The sequence below is a fragment of the Malus domestica genome, chromosome 14 (assembly GCF_042453785.1).
Source record: "Malus domestica chromosome 14, GDT2T_hap1".
Lineage (NCBI taxonomy): Eukaryota > Viridiplantae > Streptophyta > Magnoliopsida > Rosales > Rosaceae > Malus > Malus domestica.
Genome location: NC_091674.1, coordinates 31158239 through 31177916, shown reverse-complemented (window position 1 = coordinate 31177916; position 19678 = coordinate 31158239). Strand labels below are relative to the sequence as shown.

General features: G+C 40.1%; 2 protein-coding genes across 7 annotated transcripts; one reads left to right on the top strand and one right to left on the bottom strand.

Annotated features, from left to right (window-relative positions):
- Positions 1-182: 182 nt before the first annotated feature.
- Positions 183-12154, top strand: LOC103424619 (uncharacterized). 3 transcript variants are annotated; one of them, XM_029092771.2, is made up of 12 exons: positions 279-486; positions 566-644; positions 743-830; positions 1042-1191; positions 1416-1547; positions 1929-2079; positions 10227-10265; positions 10346-10420; positions 10728-10787; positions 11075-11139; positions 11662-11752; positions 11877-12154. In XM_029092771.2, exons 1-12 carry the CDS (start codon positions 391-393, stop codon positions 11916-11918), a joined length of 1068 nt encoding a protein of 355 aa, XP_028948604.1. In that variant the 5' UTR covers positions 279-390; the 3' UTR covers positions 11919-12154. The 3 variants fall into 3 exon arrangements, with proteins under 3 accessions (XP_028948605.1, XP_028948604.1, XP_028948606.1); XM_029092772.2 differs by lacking the exon at positions 10346-10420 and having other exon boundaries at positions 183-486; XM_029092773.2 differs by lacking the exons at positions 10227-10265; positions 10346-10420.
- Positions 12155-12362: 208 nt separating this feature from the next.
- Positions 12363-14701, bottom strand: LOC103455662 (methylecgonone reductase-like). 4 transcript variants are annotated; one of them, XM_008395244.4, is made up of 3 exons: positions 14228-14701; positions 13014-13437; positions 12363-12930 (listed from the first exon to the last, which is right to left on the bottom strand). In XM_008395244.4, exons 1-3 carry the CDS (start codon positions 14566-14568, stop codon positions 12706-12708), a joined length of 990 nt encoding a protein of 329 aa, XP_008393466.2. In that variant the 5' UTR covers positions 14569-14701; the 3' UTR covers positions 12363-12705. The 4 variants fall into 4 exon arrangements, with proteins under 4 accessions (XP_008393466.2, XP_070668363.1, XP_070668362.1 ...); XM_070812262.1 differs by having other exon boundaries at positions 12363-12906; positions 13014-13434; positions 14228-14630; XM_070812261.1 differs by having other exon boundaries at positions 12363-12906; positions 14228-14628.
- Between the last annotated feature and the right edge of the window lie 4977 nt (positions 14702-19678).

The following is a 19678-nucleotide window of genomic DNA, read 5'->3' as shown; positions in this document are numbered from 1 at the left end:
TCTTCTGTTTTTGGGGCTCAGCTGTTTGGTTGAGCTTTTTGTTAGTTTGGGGTTTGATCCGTCTTTTGTTTTTATGTTTTCCCGTTATGATCATTTTTGGTTTGTGTATTTTGTCTGTGGGTCAGTAGTTTGTAAATTTGTGTTGTGTGTTTAATAAAGCTTCTTGGTGATCCTTTTGGATCCCACTTGATCAAAAAAAAAAAAAAAAAAAAAACTTGTAAAGGGTGAAAACTCGAGTAGGGGTGGATGTTCGAAATTGCGAAACCGAAACCGTACAAATACCGTTCCTAACTGAACCGGCTCGGTCCGGTTTGATTCATCCAGTGAACAGAAAATGAGTCAATTTTACCCTCTCAGCAACCGATGTGCAACAGCCGAGCGCGGTGAGATATGTCCACTGCCTCATCAGCTCTGGCGCTCCACCTCCCCTTTGCTCCCCCAATCGCCACCACCGCCTCCGCTGCCGCCATCAAACTCACTTACCCAGTAAGCCTTCTGCTTTTATAATCACAACCCAGATAATAAAGTTGCTGCCTTTACTAACAAGTGCAGTCGTAATTAACAGATAAGCAGCTCACGGTGGTCAGCAAGTGGTTTGAGGCTCGTAGGTTCTGCTCATGCAGCAATTTCAGGAAGCGGACAAGGTACATTTTTGCTATGTTTATTGCTTTTGGTTTATTTTTTTGGATTGTTTCGAATTTTAGAATTTCGTAATTAATATTGGGTTTTGTTAAATTTTCAGGAACCTTTGATCCTGAGCTCCGTTCTGTGCTTGAACTCGCCACGAATTCTGAGTTATATGAGCTTGAAAGAATCCTATTTGGCCCTAGGTAACTTCAAAATCGATACTTTCTGTTTGGTTAATGTGAAACTTTGGACTAGAAAAGAAAATTGACGTTTTGCATCGTATTTCTTTTCGTTTTTCAGTAAAGGGGTAGTGTCATTTCTCAATCAAACTAAAGATGTAATCAAATTCAAATTTCGCAGTGTAATGTTGACGTTTTTTTTTTTTTTTTGATCTTTGGATGAGTCAATGTCCAGCTACTTCAGCCCTTTGCTGAAGTCTATAATGAGTAGAACCAATGTTGACTATGCGATGGTTGAAGAGGATCTCCATAAGCGAGAGGAGTTTTTAACAGTATTAGAGTCTCGATTCTTATTCCTTGCAGCCGAAGCCCGGTCTACGATAAGGTTTTTCCTCAACTCGTCTAATTTAAAATTCACCTCGTTAGTTAACTTGTTTGGCGTCAATATTACTCGAGGGCTGACATACCACTGAATTGCGTGTGAAGGGTCCTGGAAATGAAAAATTGTTTCAATTCTGTTTTTCTTTATTAAACTAACTCCTAGTATCATACAATTGTTGTCGAGTTTCATCTTGACCATCCAATTGGTGTGTGTGGAATTCTTGGTAGGGGTTGGAGGCCATCATATAGGAATGTCTTACTTACAGTAAGGAAAGAGTTGAACATTCCTTGCTCGAGCAAATTGTCAACTGAAGACCTTGAAGCAGAGATTTTCCTTCATCTGTTGCGAGACTATTCAAGGCATGTCTTCTATATGTATAATTATATTATATATATAGTACTTTGGACCTTGTTTTTTAGTTTCTCGCTGAAGTAGAAATAAGTAACTTCACTTTTTGATCTCTCTATACTTGTAAAGAAGGAGAGATCGAAACAACATGACCTTTAGGTATGAAAAGTGAATCGTCGGATGTGCTTCTGAAATTTGTGTTGTGAATGTGTAAGGGTAGAAAAGAGTTCATGTCTTGGAAGAGTTGATACATACGTCCATGAGTTGATAGATAGTAAATGTGATTTCAACTACTTGCTGTTTTAGCGAATCATTGTCTTTTAGAGAAAAGGTTTACTTTTTTTTTAATTTTTAAAGTGATGTATTGAAAATCATTCACTTCCTTCATGTAGTGAAGAATCAGGAAATTTCGAGGGCTTGTTGGAGTTCTCTGAGCCATCTGATGGTCAACATAGTCTTCAATTTGGACTCAGTCAATGGAAGGTGCAGGCCCTCAGTGCTTTAAAAGTCGGGGCAGCAGAGCTCCGATCCATGTTTTTGAAGGCAATGTAGCTTTACTACGAAGACTTTATGCACGCTCAATTCTCTCCAACTTAAGTTCATCTCTTTTAATTTTGTTGGTTTATGATTTTCTCTGAAGATAACTCCGCCGTGTAAGTTTATCTTACATTGCCGGTCCCAAGCCCGGATAAAGGAGGAGGGGGAGGGCGTCAGGTAGTCGACAGCCGGCACTCCATGATCACGTCGAATCCTTATGAAAATGAATCCAGAACGAAATCGCGCTAAAGCTAGGGCGTCACCCGTAAGTGGCGCGCTGTGTGGCCTGAGCACAGTGATAAGTGAGCAAGGGTCGCTGTATCTCCATCGGCACCCGGATGCAGTGTTAAATGAGCAAGGGGGCTATAGAAACTTCTTTTCGAACGACTCCACTCAAAGTTGTTTGAGAGCATATGCTCCTATCAACTTTACACGGGACACACAAAAGAAGTACTTTGATCCTATTAGACGGGGAAGGGTGAAGAAGCTAAGACAGAAGGGTAGAGTTCAAGAGAGCAAAATGCGTTTAGGAACGTGGAATATAGGAACCTTGACGGGAAAATCTATGGAAGTAGTAGAAGTTATGGTGAGGAGAAGGATAAATATTATGTGCCTACAAGAAACTAAGTGGGTTGGTCGTAAGGCAAAGGATCTAGAAAACTCAGGGTTTAAACTATGGTATTCGGGCACAAATAGAACGAGAAACGGTGTTGGCATCATCGTGGACAAGACCTTGACACAAGATGTTGTAGATGTCAAGAGGGTAGGAGATAGAATCATGGCAATCAAGATTGTAATAGGACAAGAACTTATCAATGTGATTAGTGCGTACGCACCTTAAGTAGGGTTGGATACGAGTTCGAAGGAGAAATTTTGGGAAGACCTTGGAGACTTGGTGCAAGGAATTGCTCAGACAGAGAAGTTATTTATAGGAGGAGATTTAAATGGACACGTGGGCAGGGAGACATGCAACTATGGAGGTTTTCATGGTGGCCATGGTTTTGGGGAGAGAAACGAGGATGGGGAAGCTATCTTGGATTTTGCAATGGCATATGATCTCTTCTTAGCCAACACCTTCTTTAAGAAGAGAGAAGAACATGTGATCACCTACAAGAGTGGGTCGTTAAAAACACAAATAGATTTTCTTCTAATGAGGAAAGGGGATCGTATAACTTGTAAGGATTGCAAAGTTATACCAGGAGAGAGCGTGGCTAATCAACATCGCTTGTTGGTGATGGATGTACATATCAAAAGAGTGAGAAAAAAGAACAAGACTTGGAAGTGCCCAAGGACTAGATGGTGGAATCTAAAAGAAGAAAAACAAGCCATTTTCAAAGAGAAAGTAATCACCCAGTGTGTGTGGGATAGAGAGGGGGAAGCTAACCAAATGTGGGATTCCATGGCTAGTTGTATCCGAAAAGTAGCAAAAGAGGTATTAGGAGAGTCCAAGGGCTTTGCCCCACACCAAAAGGAATCTTGGTGGTGGAATGAGGAGGTACAAGCAAAGGTGAAGGCTAAGAAGGAATGTTGTAAAGCCTTATACAAGGATAGGACCGATGAAAATGGTGAAAGGTATAGAAAAGCGAAGCAAGAGGCGAAGAAAGCTGTGAGAGAAGCTAAGTTAGCGGCTTATGACGATATGTATAAGCGACTAGATACCAAAGAAGGAGAGTTTGATATCTATAAACTAGCTAGAGCAAGGGACAAGAAGACAAGGGACCTAAACCAAGTGAGGTGCATCAAGGATGAGGATGGAAAGGTTCTTGCTACAGAGAACGCGGTTAAAGACAGATGGAAAGGTTATTTTCATAATCTTTTCAATGAAGGACATGAAAGGAGTGCTTCTTTAGGGGAGTTGAGTAACTCAGAAGAGTGTAGAAACTACTCTTTTTATCGTAGAATCCGAAAGGAAGAAGTGGGTGTAGCTTTGAAGAAGATGAAGCATAGAAAAGCAGTAGGCCCAGACGATATACCAATCGAAGTGTGGAAAGTTTTGGGAGAGACAGGTATAACATGGCTTACTAACCTTTTCAATAGGATTTTGAAAACGAAGAAGATGCCGAATGAGTGGCGAATGAGCACTTTGGTGCCTATCTACAAGAATAAGGGCGATGTACAAAATTGCATGAATTATAGGGGTATTAAGCTAATGAGTCATACAATGAAGCTCTGGGAGAGAGTCATTGAGCATAGATTGAGGCAAGTGACACGGGTTTCGGACAACCAATTCGGGTTCATGCCAGGGCGCTCAACCATGGAGGCAATCTATCTCTTACGAAGATTGATGGAAAGATATAGAGATGGGAAAAAGGATTTACACATGGTCTTTATAGATTTGGAAAAAGCGTATGATAGGGTCCCAAGAGACATTCTTTGGAGGATTTTAGAGAAGAAAGGAGTACGAGTAGCATATATCCAAGCTATACAGGATATGTATGAAGGAGCAAAGACTGCCGTAAGAACTCATGAAGGACAAACCGAAAGCTTTCCCATAACTGTAGGATTACATCAAGGCTTATCCTTAAGTCCTTACCTTTTTGCGTTGGTAATGGATGAGTTAACAGGACATATTCAAGGTGATATTCCTTGGTGTATGCTTTTCGCAGACGATATAGTGTTGATAGATGAAACTCAGGAATGGGTAAATGCAAAGCTTAACCTTTGGAGAGAAGTGTTGGAATCTAAAGGTCTTCGCCTAAGCCGATCAAAGACAGAATATATGGAGTGCAAGTTCAGTGTAAATGGAGGCCAAAACGAGTTAGGGGTGAGGATCGGAGATCAAGAAATACCAAAGAGCGACCGTTTTCGTTACCTAGGATCTATCTTGCAAAAGAACGGAGAATTAGATGGAGATCTCAACCATAGAATACAAGCTGGATGGATGAAGTGGAAGAGTGCATCCGGCGTGTTGTGTGACCGTCGTATGCCACTGAAGCTCAAGGGAAAATTTTATAGGACGGCAATAAGGCCGGCGATGATGTATGGCACAGAATGTTGGGCGGTGAAGCATCAACACGTACACAAAATGGGTGTAGCGGAGATGAGGATGCTTCGTTGGATGTGTGGGCACACGAGAAAGGATAAGATTAGGAATGAGGATATCCGGGGTAAAGTAGGAGTAGCCGAAATTGAAGGAAAGATGAGAGAAAATCGGTTACGGTGGTTTGGACATGTGCAAAAAAGGCCTACTGACGCTCCGATTAGAAGATGCGACTATGGGACAGAGGTTCAGGGCCGAAGGGGCAGAGGAAGACCTAGGAAAACTTTGGAAGAGACCCTAAGAAAAGACTTAGAGTACTTGGATCTAACGGAGGACATGACACAGGACAGAACACAATGGCGTTCTAAGATTCATATAGCCGATCCCACTCAGTGACTTGGATTTTCCAAGTCTCCAACCAAGAAGTTTTCCTCACTCGGGAAATTAAGGGAACACTACCTCAACCTATATGCTCCACTCACAAAGCTTCAACATACAAGCTTCAACAAAAGAAAATTCAAAGAACTTAGCGAAGAAGGCTTTGGTGTATTTAACATAATACGTTGAAATGAAGGAAAGCTTATTTATTGATATCCCCGATAAGTTACAAATATGTACATATACTTGAGTCAAAATAAACAAACAAGAGGGAGCCTTCACAAAGGTTGCTTAGGAGAAGTCTCAGCAGGCGGTAGAGCCCCAGAAAGAGAAGGCACCGGAGGAGGATCATTCGGAGCCTCAGTACTGGACAAAACCCTAGAAGGAGGAGGCATCAGAGGTTGATCATTTGGAGCTTCATTATGCGGTACAGCCCCAGAAGACGAAGGCAATAAATGCCTTTGGAACAAACCCACAAATCTCTGATGATCAAGTAAAACCTGACCATCAGATTCCTTCATCTGGTCAAGCTTCCTCTTCATGTTTGTAGCATAGTCATGTGCGAGCCGGTGCAACTGTTTATTCTCATGCTTGAGCCCTCTAATCTCCTGTTTGAGACTCATCACTTCAGCCGCCAATGATTCAACTTGGCGGGTTCGAGCAAATAGGCGTTGGGCCATATTAGACACAAAACCTGCACACTGAACACTGAGAGCCAGAGAATCCTTAACAGCCAACTCATCAGACCGTTTGGAAAGTAGTCTGTTATCTTTGGGAGTGAGAAGGTTCCTGGCCACTACCGCAGCGGTCATATCATTCTTCATCACGGAATCCCCAACGGTAAGAGTACCAGTAGGGGAGACGAAGGATGGGCGCCATATGTTGTCTGGAGAAGGCGGGGCTGCCTCTTCAACAAGGTTCAAGTCAAAACGACGGTCGGAGGGGCCAGACATTTTCAAAGGTGTTGAAGAGAGAAGAGGTCGGACAAATCAAGATCTTAGAAGTGCAAGAATGGAGCTTCTACTGGTGGATATTCAAGTGTGCTTTGGAACTTAATGTCAGCCTCTATAAAAATCTGCACTCGACGAAGCTTCAGAAATCGAAGAGGCGCCTGCTCAGAAATCGAAGAGGCGTTTGCTTTCTCAAAAGCTGGGCTGCTCAGAGACCACGAGGGTCGATCTCAGAAATCGAAGAGGCGTTTGCTTTCTCAAAAGCTGGGCTGCTCAAAGACCACGAAGGCCGATCTCAGAAATCGAAGAGGCTTGCTTTCTCAAAAGCTGGGATGCTCAGAGACCACGGGGCCGATCTCAGAAATCGAAGAGGCACCTACTTTTCCAGCCTTGTCAGCACCTGTCACACGCACACTCAGCTTTGCGGAAACTATGGGCATTCTGTCGAAAATTTCTGACGAAGTAGAAAGCACATGAATCGTACTGTTCAATCACCCACTTCCCACACGCAACAGTAGCTCATGGGTACCACAGATAACTTTGCCAAAGTTCTCTGACAAAGTTGAGACACGTGAAGCTTGCAGCTCCCACTACATCGCTCTGACCAAGAAGGGTAAAAGAATTGCAAAGAAACAACACTAACAAAGTTTAAACACATAAATTTTGAAGGTCTAGCTACCATATTATTACCCACAAGGGTAAAGGAACAGTACCACTGCTGGATAATTGGAAAGTCCCGGTGTGTCAACCTCTGTGCTTCGTGGCAAGGTAGACTAGCAAACATGCCCAACCTGTACTCACATTCGAGAAAACACTCCCAACAAGATTGCTTGCTCCAAAATCGAAGAGGCACCGCCCTCCGAATCTCGAGAGCCAGACTCCCAACATGATTACTTTCTCAAAAATCGAAGTGAGGGTAAAGGAACAGTACCACTGCTGGATAATTGGAAAGTCCCTGTGTGTCAACCTTTGTGTTTCGTGGCAAGGTAGACTAGCAAACATGCCCAACCTTTACTCACATTCGAGAAAACACTCCCAACAAGATTGCTTGCTCCAAAATCGAAGAGGCACCGCCTTCCGAATCTCGAGAGCCAGACTCCCAACATGATTACTTTCTCAAAAATCGAAGAGAGGGTAAAGGAACAGTACCACTGCTGGATAATTGGAAAGTCCCTGTGTGTCAACCTCTGTGCTTCGTGGCAAGGTAGACTAGCAAACACGTCCAACCTTTACTCACATTCGAGAAAACACTCCCAACAAGATTGCTTGCTCCAAAATCGAAGAGGCACCGCCCTCCGAATCTCAAGAGCCAGACTCCCAACATGATTACTTTCTCAAAAATCGAAGAGACACCGCTCTCCGAATCTCGAGAGCCAGACCCCCAGCAGGATTGCTTTCTCAAAAATCGAAGAGGCATCGTTCTCCGAATCTCGAGAGCCAGATCCCCGACAGGATTGCTTGTTCGAAAATCGAAGAGGCACCACTTTCCCAACTTCAAGAGCTGGATCTCCTTGGATAAAGCTTGTATGTAATCTTCACACGCAACATCAGCTTTCCAGATACCACAGACCACTTTTTCAAAATGCTCTGACAGGGTTAAAACATGTGAAGCTGGCAGCTCCCACTACCGTGCTATAACCAAGCAGGGTAAAGGAATAGCATTATTACTTGATGTTAGGGAGACTTCTATATATGTCGACCTCCATCCCTAACGGACAGGCAGACCTGCAAAAATGCTCAACCCTTTCTCTTATCTGAGAGGGCACTCCCAACGAAGCCTTTCGAAATATTCAGCTTTCTTTCCCCCCGATAATACCTCTGTAAACAAGCTATACTAGAGCAAGAATATCTCATATCATCAGGGTTAAAAGCAAGAGTATCCCATATCATGCTTTTTCCCTGTCTTTTCCTTTGGCCTTGTTCTTACCTGCAAGACAAGGAGAAAGAGAGCAATCAGTCAGCACTTGGAATCAAGCTTCCAGCCAGGAACTGACTGCCTGGAACCCCTTACCTGATTACTTACCTGGCATTGCTCTCGAGTACTCATCTTCAAAATCTTATGCTTCCAGGGAAGATACCGCATCTGCCTGAGGAACAAATAGGGCAAGTGAGAAGGATACAAGGAAGCATGTGGAGACAAGCGTAACAGCACACGTGCCGATACATCCACTACTCTGTCAAAAGCAAAAGTATCCCATATCAGCAGGGTCGAACGTACTCTAGATTTGATGGACTTGTTTTGACCCTCAAATTCTTCAGTCGGCCTTATACTCTGGAGGAAACCAGAAAACCCTCCAGCCCAGTTCAAGAATAAGCCTGTGGAAAGTTACTTCTTCAAAAGCAAAAGTATCCCATATCATCTCTCCTCATTTTTCTTCTCTTTATCCTTCATGCTGCCTGCAAGATAGGGAGAATGTGAACAATCAGCCGGAGCTCTGATTGCTTACCTTGTCTGTCACCTCTTTCAGCAGATCCCCTAGCTCGGCGACTTGGGGGACTCCTACTACATGGTTTGTATCGCGCTTGACCAAACATGAAACTACAAGTAAGCTTCAAGTGAAATTGATACATTACCTTGTGCATCTCCACCAGTTACAGATACCACCCCTGGATGGAGGAAGAGTACTTCCAGAGAAGATGCCACATCTACCTATGAGACAGATAAGGCAAGTCAAGACGATACCACACTCCGGTACTTAGAAGTTTCGTGGCTACGAGATCATTCTCCCACAATATTTCCTAATGTCATTTGTACTAAATCATTCACTTGTACTCATTAAAGGAGAGCTTGAACCTATGTACTTGTGTAAACCCTTCACAATTAATGAGAACTCCTCTATTCCGTGGACGTAGCCAATCTGGGTGAACCACGTACATCTTGTGTTTGCTTTTGTGTAAACCCTTCACAATTAATGAGAACTCCTCTATTCCGTGGACGTAGCCAATCTGGGTGAACAACATACATCTTGTGTTTGCTTTCCTATCTCTATCCATTTATATACTTATCCACACTAATGACCGGAGCAATCTAGCGAAGATCACAAAAAGTGACCGTTTTCGCTACCTAGGATCTATCTTGCAAGAGAACGGAGAATTAGATGGAGATCTCAACCATAGAATACAAGCTGGATGGATGAAGTGTAAGAGTGCATCCGGCGTGTTGTGTGACCGTCGTAGGCCACTGAAGTTCAAGGGAAAATTTTATAGGACGGCAATAAGGCCAGCGATGTTGTATGGCACAGAATGTTGGGCAGTGAAGCATCAACGTACACAAAATGGGTGTAGCGGAGATGAGGATGCTTCGTGGGATGTATGGGCACACGAGAAAGGATAAGATTGGGAATGAGGTTATCCGAGGTAAAGTAGGAGTAGCCAAAATTGAAGGAAATATGAGAGAAAATCGGTTCCGGTGGTTTAGACATGTGCAAAGAAGGCCTACTGACGCTCCGGTTCGAAAATGTGACTACGGGACAGAGGTTCAGGGCCGAAGGGGTAGAGGAAGACCTAGGAAAACTTTGGAAGAGACCCTAAGAAAAGACTTGAGTACTTGGATCTAACGGAGGACATGACACAAAACTGAGCGCAATGGCGTTCTAGGATTCATATATGCCGACCCCACTTAGTGGGAAAAGGCTTTGTTGTTGTTGTTGTATGATTTTCTCTGAAGATACTACCACCCTTCAGAGAAAATCATAAAAAGGTCGTACCCAGTGCACAAGGCTCCCGCTTTACGCAGGGTCTGGGAGAGGTGAATGTAAGGCTAGCCGACATTCACCTCTCCCAGACCCTGCGTAAAGCGGGAGCCTTGTGCACTGGGTACGACCTTTTTATGATTTTCTCTGAAGGGTGGTAGTATCTTTACTTTGGCGAAGATTTATCAGTTGGTAAGTAAGAAAAGAGTATAGTCAAACTGATTATTCCATTTCTTCTCTACATACCTTTAACTATTTTTCCTTTGTGGTAGTTAGCTAGAAAGTTATCTGGGAAGGTGTTCCTAGAAGCTGCCAAGTATCAGCTAAAAAGGGATTTTGTTAGAAGGGTACATCTTCGATTTCACACTTCACAGCTATAAAGGAACCATAAATGAGTTAATTGTTTGGTCACCAGTCGTATGGCTGTACATTACCGTGTTCCTCCTGTGTCTAATATTTTTCAAGGTTTTTACTTCCCTTGCCTTCATGTCACGGGATCTCTCATGTCCGTGTCTGTTTTAACTCTTAGCTTTATGCTAGTTTCTCTCTCATTATTATATGGAGTGTCTCTCTTTGTGATGTTAATGACTTTCCTTTTGTTTATCTAGTTACCCTTCCTTCCTGACATGTAATTCCGTACTTTTTTATTCTCAGGGAGGACAATTAGCTGCTATTAATCTAGAGTCAGGAGCAGCCCTTCTTGCGGCAAAACAGGTAATTATAATTTATATCCCGCAGATGACTCAATTTGTTGCAACTGCTATGTAATGACTTCTTCATGTGATGGAGAATGTGTAGAAAAACTATTGTTTGAGCTAGTGGCATTTTATTTTTCCAGGTCTTAGTATTTATTTCTGCAAAAGTCTAAATCGATTGACGCTTTGTATCACATACTGTTACCAAGGAAACCTCTTTCGTTGTTGTGGTTCAAATATTGTTTTATGTCCCTCCCATCCCCCGTCCTCTCATTTCAGGATTTCTAATATTGCCATTTTGGACAGGGTTTTGCAGGGGCTACATCAAGATATCTTGGTTTAAGAAGCATGATGGCTTTGCTTGGCCCAGTGTATTGACTCTTCCTACACTTGATTTCTAAAACATCATTATTTCCAGCTTCCCTATGTTTGCTTTTCTGGTTCGTTTGCGACTTTATTTCACACACGCCCTCCTACTCATGGCCGCCGCCACACGGGTACACACTCACAATATGTATCATTTCATTGTTCCTTAATCAAAGTATTACTAATTTCTATGAAGTAGAATAAGGAGGAAAGTTTAGATAGGTGCCGTTGATGCGCATAAAAGTGAAAAGTTAGTCACTTCTCAGTAAGCAAGAGTTATTTTGGGTGAAAAAAGACTCATGTTACCGACATTTAATCGAGTGTAGATTTGCTCAAACCATTAGCTGACAGGTTGAGATTAAGCACTGCCTTTCCTCAAGTAGCCCGATGCTTCAATTTTTTATGATTAAGCCAACCGTGCAACAGCTCATTGCTGGTTTTGATGATCTTCAAGATTTTGCTTTTTACCGTTCCGAATAATTTTCCAGCAACTGTTATTAATCTATTTCTTTTGGCTTTTTGTGCAGGCTTTGGGGAACATTTTTGGCAGATGTTGTCATTCAAATGCTCGGAACTGATTACGCAAGAATCTTGCGGGCAATTTATGCTTTTGCACAGGTACTGATTTTTCCTCCTTCGGGCAGGTTTGACACCTTGTCAAACACTAGTTGTTCCTCGAGCCCTATTTGCGAGAATATTGCTATTCATTTTGTTCTGATTAGTCTTATTGCTTCTGCTTCAGATCCGTATCACTGGAACATATAGGCTACCGCCTGATTGCTGAAAGGCTTTACAGTTTGCGAAGATGCATCCTTTTCGACATCCATCAAATAGTTCCGGAGCATGAAATGGATCCCAAGCAGCATTCACACCGAAGGTAAATGGGGACGGCCTGTCATCACTTTAACAAGAGACTTGTGTTCAAGATGAATTACACTGTCACAGTCTGCTTCTGTTATTATTTTTTCAATGTGTAATATACCTAACGTTGAAGCTGAAAAGATTATCGACTTCATGGTAGTTTATGTATGCCATTTTAACATTAAAAATTAATCTCAGAAAAAGAAATGAAAAGAAGATGCATGTAGATCATTATGCATGGAACTTGAAATGGAATTAGTTTCGGGTAGCATTAAGATTCTAAAGGGCGCTAGTCGGGTAAGGGACAAAGGCATAGCGTCTAAGCGGGGCCTAGGCTGTTTTTTTTTTTTTAATTAAATTTATTGTATAGCATGAATAGAATGACATATAATGACATAATTGTATTGGGTACATAAATTACAAAATAAAATGACACATAAATTATAAAGTAACATACTGAAGACATGGGAACAAACATATAATTAGTGTTCATCTACGTATCCAACAAGTTTCTTTCAATTTATTGAAAAAAAAGCGCAAAATGGAAGTAACTTATTTTCTGTCTAAGTGAGAGTTGTGACTTAAGCGGGCAGGCGCCTAGGCAAAGTTTAAATTCCATTATTTATTTATTTTTAAAACACATAGGAATTAGACCATTTGCCTAACGCCAAGCACTGCGGAAACTTTTAGAACATTGGGTAGCATAGAGCTTAGGGGTCATTATCCCAGAGTTGGTCGAGTGACTTGCAAGGTCCGGTTTCGGAAACAAAGAACTCTGCGGAACACAGCCTGCGCTGGGGAATCTGCTTGATCTTGTTCATTTCATCTTCATTTAGTTCCCAATCGAATATGTCAAGGTTCGGCTTCATCCGCTCCTTGTTGAAGGTCCTCGGAACTGCACTTGCTCCTTGCTGGACGATGGATCTCAGTATAATCTGCATGAACACAACCAAGTTAATCTGTCCTAGTTTCTGTATTTATAAACTAATTAACCAACAAAATCGGAAACAAATATTACCTGTGGCACAGTCCTCCCTTTGGCAGCAGCGAGGTCCTCGAGAACGGAATAATCAATCCCAGCATTGTTAAGCTGAGGAGTTCCATAAAGTCCCAAGGGAGACCACGCAGTCACATGAATTCCTTTCTCTTTACAGAAGTCTCGCAGTTTTCCTTGCTGCCACGAAGGGTTCATTTCGACCTGGTTAACCGCCGGGGGGATGGTGGCATTGTGAAGGATTTGAGAGAGCTTTAAGGTGCCGAAATTGCTAACGCCAATAGACTTGGCTAAGCCTAACCTGGAAATTTCTTCCATGGCCGCCCATGTCCCCGTTATATCAAAGGGTATCATATCTTCTTTAGTTAGTTCAAATCCTGGGACTCCATGTTTCAGCCTCAACGGCCAATGAATCAGGTACAGATCCACGTACTCCAGCCCCAGCCTCCTTCATATATATAGATCAATAATGTGAACTCGAACTGGAGACATCTTACAATGAAAGAAAAATACCTATATATTCTGTATTTGAGATTGTTTTGTCAATTTCTGGATTTGGAAACATTGAAGAAAGGAATTGAATGCACTTGAAGAAAGTGTGCTTCGTATTTTTGTGCAAGAAAGCTGCTGCTCAAATTATTGCAGAGCTCAGCAAAATCACGTTCCCTAGTAAAAAATCCTTGTCACTGAATTCAATCAAGCCACACACACTAGATCATCTATAACGACATGACACTTGGCTAACATCTAGGACATATAAGTCATACATGGATAGATTGTATCTCAACTTTACACTTGTCTTCGTGACTCAAGTAGACCATTGTAACTTGACTCAAGCAACCAGAAAACATTTCACTTTAACAAATACCACTAAACTAACAGCTAGTTGAGTAACAGCCTATTAGGCAAATTATATAAATATTGAAAAGCTTTTCATCGCACTTGCTGCCTATGATTGAGTTTTGGTTTTAATAACTCGCTAGATTTAGCGTATGCTGAAGTAAGAAACAAAAGTCAACGTTTAAATTTTGTTCAAGATTAATCGCAAAGGAAACTTATGGCTTCCGACTAATCCATGTTCTGTGTTCAACTTTCGAACAGAAAAAATTTATAAGTTTGACCTCTATTTTTCTTTCAACGTACTTTTAAAACTAACAAATTATCCAATCTAATCTAATCAAAAGCATGAAACGTGGCCCTTATATGTATATATAGGTTTGTATAGATAGGTTACATACTGGAGTGAGGTTTTGAGGGCTGGGAGAACACCATCAGGATAAGCATCAGTACACCACAGCTTGGAAGTGATGAACATGTCATCCCGGTTCTTGATAAGACCTCGCTCTTTCGCTCGGACCACGGCTAGACCGACGGCTTCTTCGGTTTGGTAGAAAGCGGCAGTGTCGATATGGCGGTAGCCGGCCTCAATGGCATCGACGAGAATGGGGACGAGCTCATCAGTTGGTGTTGGAGGCACTTTACCTGTCCCTAACCCAAGCACTGGCATCTTGTGGCCTGAATTTAGCACCACTTCCGGTACTAATTTCTTTGTGCTACTATTAATTATAGTCTCCTCCATTGATTAGTTCTGATCAATTCAATATTTCTGATGATGCTAATGATCAACTACGGCACCCATATATATATATCTACTAATTAATAAAACACTCATTGTCAAGCAAAATCCTATAAAATTATATGTTTAACCATCTAATTAAAATAGAACATGAATAAGAAATATGAGGCATAAATGTAATTCCATACAACCAAATTTTGCTTTTTTTTTTTTCAAATCCTCACCTACATGTAATCCTAACATATCTTTAATTAAATTTAAAAAAAAAAAAAACTTCTCATTTCCACATTCTCTATCACTCTCTTCCTCTCTCCTTCTATTTCAAAAACAAAAATAAAATTTTTTCTCACACACTTATGCTAGTGTGTGTGTGTGTGTGTATAATAGGAAGTCGGGATCCCTTTTTTTCCTTTTTAATCTTATTTATAAAAATGAAAATTAGTTGTAAGGCTCACACCACATCGAATTTTAATGATTCAAACCGTTTATTTTTTCAAATTGCACCTTATAAATATTCCTTGCAAAATTTTAGCCAAATCAGAAATATTTGAGGCATGTAATTGAGTTCAAAAAAATTGACGAACACTTTGATCTCTAAGAAATATTGAAATTTCACCATGATAACTAAATAGGCAAATTACTTCGGATTGAATTGAATATTTGCAAAGGATGATCTGTGAATCGAGTATTACAAAATAAACGGTTCAGATCATTGAAGTTCGATGTAGAGTAGGTCACACACATATATATATATGTACATATAGAGTTTAAACTAGAAACGAAGAATAGAAGAAGCAACAATACAAAAATAGTAAACAACAACAAAGTCTTATCCCACCAAGTGAGTTGGTTGTATGAACCCTAGAAAGTCAATGTGTTCGGTTTTGCGCCAAGTTATCCGTTAGCTCTAGGTACTCCATATTTTTTTCTAGAATCTCTTTCCAAGTCTTCATATGTCTTTCTCTACCACTTTTGTTTTGAGTTTCTATCTCATAATCACATCTTTAAATCGGATCATATGTACGTCAACGATTCATACAGTGACGGAGCCAGAATTCTAAATGAGGAGGGGCCTTTCACAAATATGTGTGTGTGTGTGTGTGTGTGTGTGTAAAACGTTGAATTCATAACATGTTGACATATGCAATTTGTGTAATCCTCACAAAACTAAAAAAAATCTCTTAAATTCAATACTAAGAAGAAAAAAATGTAAAAACCCAGACAACCAAGTAAGAGGTAGGTTGTGGAAGGCTAAAGAAAATACAAAGAAGTACAAGAAGGAAAAGGGGGACATGTCTGCAAATAAAGAAGGTGAGTTGCTTTAGAAAATTATAGGGTGTATATTATTATTAGGTGAGAGAATCGAACCAGAAGTGGCGTTGCTTTTTCCATTTAAAATTGCACATCTCTTTTAAAACTCCCTTGCCAAACTTATCATTTCATTAGACAGCCGAAAATATTTAAAATCAAAACAGTTTAACGACGTCATTTGCTTTATCTTCTTCCATGAGGTTCACACCTCAGATGAAGTTAGAATGGACCGGGAACTATCCTAGTCCCTTGGTGGCTCTGCCCCTGAATTGATACGTCCAAACCAACTTAATTGATTTTCCCACCTTAGCTTCAATTGAGGCCACACTTTTCTTATGCATAATTACACCCACATTTTTCCCAAGCCACCACGCCAGCCGTCCGTATAAATTCAGCTGTCCATTCAAATGGACAAGGATCCTCTCCGATTCTTTTTGTGGGGATCCAGGATCAATCAATCGTGTTCATTTATCGTACATCGTATAGTCAGTTTTCGTTAGATACTATTTATATTTAATTTTAAATTAAAATTTTAAAATAATTTCTAACCGTACGATATACGATAAACGGATACGATTGATTGATCATCCATATTCCCACAAAGAGGATCCTATTCCCATTCAAATTGTTATTCCAACAGTAATTTAAAAAAAAATTTATCCATAAGATAATTTCAATAAACCAAAGCAGATACAAAGGCCGAGTCACTGGCCACAAGCCAGGACCCAAACAGAAGCTTACACCAAAGGGAAATAGGAAGCTTGGGACAACAGTACTATATATTATACAATATAGCAACCAGTCAGCATGGCATCGGCAGCTAGTGGTAGTGGGTGGGGGTGGGGATATGCCTTTCTGGTATAGCATTGACTGTTTGGGCTGCTAGTTTGTTATATTTATTATGGAATGTGATATCCATACACCCTATTTTACTTCTCACACATCTTTCTAATTTTCAGCCGTTGGATCGGATGGATTGAAGAAGATCAACTGGCATAAATTAACAAGGGGTGTGTGAGAAGTAATTTTGGGTATATGGATAACACACTCCTTTATTATACTAATGCCAATTTTCTAACCTTTTTTGTTTATTCATAAGGTAATATACAGTACTAATCAGTTGTACTGATTAGATAATTATTTATTTATAATGTATTCATTTTACTTGTAACTGAGAGGTTTTAAGTTTGATTTTTTACAAAATGAATTCGAACTAAATTATTTTGACTATCCTATTATGAGGCTAATTCACTCTCCACTGTAAATAATACCGTATGTATGAAAAAATAATATAGTTCATAATCGGTGAGACGCGCACATTGACAAAGTCAACAATTTAAACAAATGGTAATGTTAGGTAAATTAGATGAAACGTGCACATTAACAAAGTCAACAATTTAAACAAATGGTAATGTTAGGTAAATTAGATGAGACGCGCATATTAACAAAGTCAACAATTTAAACAAATGGTAATGTAACAAAGTCAACAATTTAAACAAATGGTAATGTTAGGTAAATTAGGTTGAGAACTCAGTGAACGACACTCATAAAACAACTTAGCAATAAGGACGGACGTACAATGAGGCAATGTAGTCTGAGGACCATTTGCCATTTGAAATTTGGGAAACACATGTGAAAGTCTTTTATGGATCTTTCGAATATTTCGTACGAATCTCTTTTGTATACATTAGGTGTTTAATGTAATGCATGCTTAGCATATTTCTATAGTAGTTGGTAAGTACGTCGACAACACTCAACAAATGCTCTCAATTGCAATCATAAGATAAATTTGGCAGATGCCGATATCTATTTATATGTGTGCTACACATAGTTCGACTGATAACAAAAGCTCAATAAGTGTTCAACAAAATATCTTAGTGAATAAACTAAATTTTTTTTTCATGCTTTGCGCTTTGTTTCTATCTAAAACTTTTAACACTAGAATCCTCAAAATTTGAATCCTAGATTTGTCGCTGAGTGATCGACAAACATATAAATGCACAAAACTTACAACTCAAAAGTGTCCCGCTGTAGATTTTTTTGGGTATTCTGGGATTTTGGGTTCAAAATGAATTTTGGGGTTGGATCTGGTTTTGAGGATGGAACAATTCTAGATTTTTCTGCTATTTTGTTTCCATTTTGCCGGATCTGGGCTTGAAAATGGTTGTGTTTGCAGAGGCTCCGCGGAGGGATTTATCGAGCCTTCTCTCATGGCTTCGCAAGTACAATAAGAAGAAGATGATTTGTAGAAAGTGCTATACTGTCTGCATCCAAAGGCACTAAACTGCAAGAAGAAGTGTGAAGGACACGAGCAGAGAGCTATGCGAGCAGCATGAAGCATGAAGCATGTCTTAATTAGCTAGTCCCCTGGTTTTCAGGGACTCTAACTAAGAACCTCTAGGGACGCCCTTAGTCTAGGCAAGTCCCGCTGAATCTCATTAATGTTAGTCCCGCATGATAACAAACGCTTGACCACAATAATAGTTAGTCTAGTCTAATCTAACGAAACTTAGGGAAGCTAAACAAACGGGCCCTTAAAGAGTTATTAGAATGTGGTATTACATAAATGGGCTCTTCTGCACACTTGTTTTTATAAGAGTGTATGAATGTAAATGCCATCGGCTAGTTGTGATTTGCAAGCATTTTATTTTATTTTTATCTTTGTACATTGAGATAATTAAAGTGGCCCTAGCCTACGTGAATTTAAGCTTCCTTTGGTATAGAAGATTGATCTGAACAATAAAACATTATTTTCAATGTACATTGAAGGAAAAAATGAAAAAATTGTGATCAACTTCGAGGTAGAAGATATATTATTCAAAAAGAAAACTTACAAATTTCAATTCTCTAAGGCTCCTTTTAATCCTCTAAAAATGAAAATTCTTTCTCTTCTACCTTCAATATGCTCTGAATTTGAGCCTTAGAGATGCTGTATAATTGAAAGATTTTGTATCACAGTTCAGAAAAGAATAGCCTAACCACATCATGCCGCCCGTTCGTCGCATTTTATATGCGAGAAATGATCTAGAAGTAGAAACACCAAGCAGATTAATATGTCGTTTTTCAACATCAGGACCTCCGGCTAGTTGTTAGTATAAGGCTGTCACTTTGTACCATGACAAATATAATGCAGACAAATTGAGATGCTTGACATTAACAAGAGAAAGAGATGGACAAACAGAGACGGCTTCTAGTTTCTTTATAAAACTAAAGAGTCCGTGCATGTTTAATCGTATACTCACTGCAATTGATTGAGATTAATCATAATGCCCTCGTCTAAAGCTATTCCTAACTCGATTCTGGTGCTGAGGATCTTCACTCTTTTATCATTAGTTGGTTCCGGGGTGCTGCTCGTTCTTGATAACTTCACACTTGAGGATGGTACCGAAACACATTTCTATGATATCCTTTCATTCAGGTACGTATTAGATGTTGGATAATAGAATCAGACATCGGAGATACAATAAAATTCACAATGTTATATATGGGAGAGGGTCACTATTCATTTCACCAAGTCACCGACGTCTAGGCCTAAAATTTTTATCATTAATTAATAGTAATCATAACGCTTATATCTTTTCTTCGAAACAAATAAAATTCTCAATCCTTTTTTATTTCTTTTGTACAAACTTTGTATTTCCGGATTTTATGTCTTGATATATAAGATTAAAATGGCTACTGCAGGTTTATGCTCTCCACAGCAGCAATTGGAGCAGCATACACGCTATTTCAGTTACCTTTCGGTATATATTATGCCCTCACCGAAAAGAGGTTGATACGTAACGAATGCATGCCGCAGTTT

Excerpts from the sequence above, each read along its gene's own strand:
- LOC103424619 (XM_029092771.2), top strand. The coding sequence starts at position 391 with ATGTCCACTGCCTCATCAGCTCTGGCGCTCCACCTCCCCTTTGCTCCC. Across the intron at positions 1,548-1,928 it reads CTGTTGCGAGACTATTCAAG|TGAAGAATCAGGAAATTTCG; the intron begins GCATGTCTTCTA and ends TCCTTCATGTAG. Across the intron at positions 11,753-11,876 it reads CAATTTATGCTTTTGCACAG|ATCCGTATCACTGGAACATA; the intron begins GTACTGATTTTT and ends CTTCTGCTTCAG.
- LOC103455662 (XM_008395244.4), bottom strand. The coding sequence starts at position 14,568 with ATGGAGGAGACTATAATTAATAGTAGCACAAAGAAATTAGTACCGGAA. Across the intron at positions 13,438-14,227 it reads GCCCTCAAAACCTCACTCCA|GAGGCTGGGGCTGGAGTACG; the intron begins GTATGTAACCTA and ends ATATATATGAAG. Across the intron at positions 12,931-13,013 it reads AAGGGAGGACTGTGCCACAG|ATTATACTGAGATCCATCGT; the intron begins GTAATATTTGTT and ends GTGTTCATGCAG.